Below are 6,000 nucleotides of genomic sequence, written 5' to 3'. Positions count from 1 at the left end.
TTTTCCCTCGAATGTCCTACATTTTGTGGTGGCTTGTCCTCCTTTGAGGCGAGGACATTTGTGCACCCTGACTTATTTATAATTATATTTTATTAATTTACTGTATTTATACCCTGCTCTTCAGCCATAAAGGCTCTGAGTGGCTTGCAGAGAGTTAATTAGACATTGCCCTGCTGAAACCTCCCACATTACTGCGCTACCCTCTTATTATAGTGCTGCTATTACACTTTTACTGCTCTCTGGCTGCCTCCTGTTGCATTCTGGGGTTTGTAGTTCAGGGAGGCCTAAGAGCTCTCTGGCTGAGAATTCTAGATGCCTCTCCTTAAACTGCAAGTCCCAGAATGCAACAGGAGGAGGCAGCCAGAGAGCAGTTAAAGTGCAATAGAAGGGCAAGAAGAAGAGGTCCTGCAGGCTCAGGGGGGCCAGAGGCCCTACAGCCGCAAAGGAGGACAACTAGGCACCACAAGATGGAGGACACTCCAGGAAAAAAATGGAGGACATGACCAAACGAAAACTAAACACACTTCATAGCAACATAACTCCATGTTCAAAGTGGAGGACATTTGGGAATTCCTCCTGGACTAAGAGGCTGAAATGTTCAGGATCTGGAAAAAGAGGAGGAGGAGGAGGAAGAGAGGACATTCCAGAAAAAAATGCAGGACATGACCAAATTAAAAACAATTCATAGAAATGTAAATCCATGCTCAAAATGGAGGACATTTGAGCATTCTTCCTGGACAGAAGGTTGCAATGTAGGTTCTGAAGGAGGAGGAGGAGGAGGACAAGGCACCTGGAATGTAGGGTATTCCAGAAACAAATGTAGGACATGACCCCATAGAAGCTAAAACACTTCCTAGAAATGTAATGCTATGCTCAAAACGGAGGACATTTGGAAATCCCTCCTAGTCAGAAGGTTGAAATGTAGGACAGGTTCTGGAAAACGAGGAGGAGGAGGACAAGGCACTGTGAAATGTAGGACAGCCAAGAAGAAATGTAGGGCACGCCCAAACAAAAGCTAGAAACACTTCCTAGGAATGTCAATCCATGCTCAAAATGGAGGACATTTGGCAATTCCTCCAGGTCAGAAGATTGAAATGTAGGACAAGTTCCGGAAGGATAGGAGGAGGACAAGGCACTGTGAAATGTAGGACACTCCAGCAAAAATGTAGGACATGGCCAAATAAAAACACTTCATGGAAATGTAACTCCATGCTCAAAACAGAGGCATCCTTGGGAATTCTTGCTGGACAGAAGGGTGAAATGTAGGACGTGTCCGGGAAAAGGAGGACGCGCCCGGCCACTTCCTCAGCCAGCCAGCCTTTTCCCATTCTTCCCCTTCGGCGCTTCTCCCAACAGGTGGCGCTGCAGCACCACAGAACGCAGCGGAGGGGGCGTGGCTGCGCGGTGACGTGTATGCGCGGGGGCGGGGCTTCGTGGTGGTGGCGGCGGCGGCGGCGCTCGGCGGTGTTTACATCAGAATCCCGAGGCGGTGGAAGGGGAAGGTTGCTGCGTCTCTGCCTCCCTCCCTCCCGCCGCCATGTACCGGGCCTTGTACGGCTTCCGCTCTGCAGAGCCCAGCTCCTTGGCCTTCGCGGCCGGGGAGACCTTCCTGCTGCTGGAGCGGAGCAACCAGCACTGGTGGCTGGTGACCCGGGCGGGCTCCGGGGAGACGGGCTACGCGCCGGCCTCCTACCTCCAGCGCCTCCAGGTCAGGAGGGAAGAAGGGGTGGCGAAGCTGCATCCACACTGGAGGAATAACACGGGTTGGTACCGCTTTGACTCTTTGTCTGGCTCAAGGCTGCTATGGAATTCTGGGAGTTGGAGTTTGTTGTGGGGCCCCACAACAAACTCCAACTCCCAGAATTCCATAGCAGCCTTGAGCCAGACAAAGACTTAAAGCCCTGCCAAACCAAAGCAGTTAAAGTGGAACGGTTCTAAATACCTCTCCCTAAACTACAGATCCCAGGATTCCACGGGAGGCAGCAGGGGTAGCAGTTATGTTGACCCTAAGGTAGTGAAGCTATCATCTGGGTTTCCTTGGCAAGTTTCTTCAGAGCGGGTTTGCCATTGCCATCCTCTGAGGCTGAGAGAGTGTGACTAAGTCACCGCAGTGGGTTTGCCTGGCCGAGCCAGGATTCGAACCCGTGTCTCCCAGAGAGTCACAGTCCAACACTCAAACAGGGCGACCAGAGGCCTGTCTCCTTTTTCAGAACCTGCCCTACATTTCCCCCTTCTGTCCTGGTATCATTTCAAAACATCTTCCATTTTGAGCATGACTAAGAAGCATGGATATATGTTTACGAGTGCTTCTAGGTCTTATTTTGTAACAGCCTACGTTTTTCTGCTCACCTGCTCAGTGCAATAGCAACAAGGCAGGACCAACTGTAAAGAGCCACCCAAGACAGAGGTGGTGGTTGTTGTGTGCCTTCAAGGCGTTTCTGACTTATGGCGACTCTATGGGGTTTTCTTGGCAAGTTGCTTCAGAGGAGGTTTGCCGCTGCCTTCCACTGAGGCTGAGAGCATGTTACTGCCCAAGGTCAGCCAATGCATTTCATGGCCGAACAGGAATTGAACTGTGGTTTCCAGAGTCATAGTCCAACGCTCAAACCACTATGCCACACATTTTAAGAATTGTTGTTATTATTATTATTATTGCACGTGAACATTTGTGCAGCTGGCTTCTCAGTATCTGCACACAATGAGCTGGTGCAAGTTTTTGCAGGAGTGAAATACCCGGACTTTTTGCACAGCCTGGAGGCCAGCATTTGAATCTGCACTCAACCATGGAAACCCACTGGGGGCCATTGGCCAAGTCACATAGCCTCAGCGGATGACAATGGCAAACCCCCTCTGAAGAAGCCCCCCCCCCCTTTAGGGTTGCCATAAGAAGTCGAGAGCTACTTGAAGGCACACAAGAATAGTGACAAATTTCTCAGTTTTCCCTCTCTTGAGCTGCTGGGCATATGCCCACAAGGGTGTGTACCATGTACATCTATAAAGGTCACTGGTGTTATCAGTTAAAGGTATCTCAACTTCACATGGATTGCCATAGAATTGGTTTCTTGTGCCAGATGGCTTTGCACTAGGGAGATAGGCTGCTTACACTTCATTGAGAAACCTTTTAGGAAAAGTCAACTGACATGACTCAAGAGCTTTGAAGGTGAGGGTGGGAATCCTCCTTACAGGTATAGCTTTAAAAAAAGCAAACTTGACTTACAGCTCTCGATACAGACTTTCCAGTGACCCTGTGTTTTTATTTCAGTGTTGTTGACCTTAAGAATTCATATTTGGAGGTTTGTCTTATTTATGACAAACTATGTCTATGGAAATGTCACTTCACCAAGATATGTTTTCTTGTGGTCTTTTATATTGATTGATGTAATGTTTTCAAATGGATTGAATATTTTTGCAAACAATGCTGTGACTCCTTGTGTTAGCAACTGCACTATTTTGTAAAAATAACGGAGGAGACAAAAAGAACATGAGATTTGGGTTGGTGGGTGGTCTCTTCAGCTATTTTCATTCATCATTGTATGAGACAAAATGGAACATAATTACCTTGGTTGTGGACAGCGTGGAGAATGGACAGCGGGATAATTTCTGAGGTGAGGATCATCAAAGACTTTTAGGCTACTCAAGCATCAGATTGCATAGGGAACCAACCATATATACATTAAATATAAGCTTTCATACATGACAGTGGAGCTCTAATAATTGCTAAGATCAAGGATGAGTTTCAGATTGCCTTGATTCTCTATAGCCACTTTGAGTCCCTTATATTGGGAGAAAAGCAGGATGTAAGAACTGCTCTGCTTAGGTATCTCAACAGAGCTGTGGCATTTCTGACTGAATCAGTCATTTTGTAATGTGGTCTTCCTCTTTTCTTCCTGCCTTCCACTTTACTGAACATTTTTATCTTTTCCAAGGAGTAATAATACAAATCATGAGAAAAATCTAATCCTCCCATCTCTAGCTGTTGTGATTTCTGTGACATATCTTACACACCTGTTCCCCATGTGCAGAATGTGCAGCTCATTGGAGCTGAAGATTATTGATGTGGATGAAAAATGAAGTCATTTGTAATGCTGAGAGGCAAAAGGAAAGAAGCTATATGTTAGTTATTCCCAGAGAACGTTTGAGTTGGATGATGGCAATGATAAAGGACATAGAGCTTGATTATTGCCTGCATTACTTGGTTATGTTGCTGTATATGTTCCTGTGTGTGCTGTACACACACACAAACACAGACACACACACAACCAGACAGTTCCTTAGAGAATGGCTTCTGTATCTATGGAGAATGCTGTCACTTGGTGAATACCAAGAGCTGCAGGCCTTCTGTAATGTGGAATATTACAGAGAGAGAGAGAAAGAACAGGGGCTAATAACAGGCCTGTCCAACTACTGATCAGGGGGCCAGACAGCTAAGCTTGAACAAATGTTGTAACAATAGTGGCAGTAATTATAGCCAAGTCAGACATGTTAGCAATTATGGAAAGTGAAAGAACAGATTGCTTCAGCCCAAATAGGAGCCAGCGTGATGAGTGATTACACCCTCTTTTTCAATGTGGGGGTGTATTTACCGGAGAATTCCTAAGGAAAGCATAAACACTGAAATGAGAATTAGCTGTAGAACGAATGCAGTTTGGACCAAAGTGTTTTGTTCTTATGCTGGTGGTTTGGAGTTGTGCCTGAAATTACTGCTTTTTTAAAAAAAATAACTAAATCATGTTTTTGAGCATAATGGCTATAATTTATGCACTAAATGATAAGTGAGATGCAACATTTGTCACATAGTTTGCCTTTGCATAGTTGATTTTGTTTAAAAACCCGAGGGAACAAGAGCGAGATAATGGGGAGGTTTCCCATGGTGCTGTGGTCCTGATTCAGACCCCCCCCCCCCCCCCCCAGCAACTGTTATTCATAATCGAAGTGAAGTGCTTCTGGTGCGAATGGAAGCTTTGTGAGTAGCAGGCATGGGGACAGGCAATTCCAGTTGAGGCCGGGGCAAAGGGCTATCCACCCCCTATTTCCAATCACATTCAACCCACTTACTCTTTCAAAGAAAAATGAACTATACAAGGCAAACTACACATTTATTTATTGAATTTATGTCCCGCCTTTCTCCTTGGTATGGGACTCAAGGTAGTTCACAGCAAAGTACAGCTGAAATCTTATTAATATAAAAAGATTTGAAAATTAAATAATGCTATTCAAAACACAGAGCTAAAGCAATTTAAAACTCATTTAACACCAAATGTTACATAACAAATGCCGCATCTCATTTAGCCCTGAAAAATGCAAGTATTTCTATCTGTCTTTTAGAGGGTGCGTATTTATAGGAACAGCTGTTAATGTTGCAAACTATTCTAGGTCATTCTTCAAGCTCTCTTCCAAGGTCTGGAGTGGTTTCTCCTTCTCCCCATACATCTATTACTCCAGTGGAACCAGATTCTGCACACTGCTTGGATTGGTAGAGACTCCTTTCTCTGCTCCCTCACTTTCTTTACCCATCAGAGTTGTGAGGCATCACACGTGACAATGGACCACATAGATAGCTTTCACCATTATGGTTCTTTTCAAGGCAACCATCAGGACTCTCGCTTTGTTGTATCATGGGAATGTCAGCTTCTATAGCTGAGCAATCTCTCTCTCTTCCTCAGCTGCTGTTTCTACTATTTGCATTCTGCCTCATTCTACCCTGCCCTTGAAGTTCTGGAATTCTGAAGTTTGCTTCAAAGGGCATTTTTAGAACTCACCCATCCTTGTTTCAGTGCTGTTTCCCATAGTAAAGAGCTTCTTAGCCATATTGAACTGGTTCTGTAAGGAGGAAGAAATGGGACAAAATATAATTAAATAATTAAAATCTCAAAAAAGAGAGGGCTGTGCAGTAGGTTTTGTTATAACATGAAAGTTGTGTTCCTACAAAACTCCATGTTACAGTAATTCACATTCTAAAATTATAAGGACTTACGCAAGAAATTGGGTTAGGTGCAGGTT

At 45.0% G+C, this 6,000-nt stretch overlaps 1 protein-coding gene across 5 annotated transcripts in view; it reads left to right on the top strand.

Annotated features, from left to right (window-relative positions):
* The first annotated feature begins 1,473 nt into the window (after positions 1-1,473).
* Positions 1,474-6,000, top strand: part of LOC149321440 (NCK-interacting protein with SH3 domain-like) — a 139,079-nt gene continuing 134,552 nt past the window's right edge. For all 5 annotated transcript variants that reach the window (XR_016280948.1, XM_089521674.1, XM_089521662.1 and 2 more), the window contains exon 1: positions 1,474-1,708. Coding sequence is in view for 4 of the 5 variants with exons in the window: in XM_089521674.1 (XP_089377800.1) it covers positions 1,538-1,708 (171 nt within the window). In the remaining variant the exon portion in view is untranslated. The remainder of the gene's footprint in view (positions 1,709-6,000) is intronic.

Source organism: Sceloporus occidentalis, unplaced genomic scaffold, assembly GCF_023333645.1.
Source record: "Sceloporus occidentalis isolate IW3139 unplaced genomic scaffold, rSceOcc1.0.p SCAF_1, whole genome shotgun sequence".
NCBI classification, from domain to species: Eukaryota; Metazoa; Chordata; class Lepidosauria; order Squamata; family Phrynosomatidae; genus Sceloporus; species Sceloporus occidentalis.
Note: the sequence above shows the minus strand (reverse complement) of the source record. Positions and strands in the feature narration are given on the sequence as shown.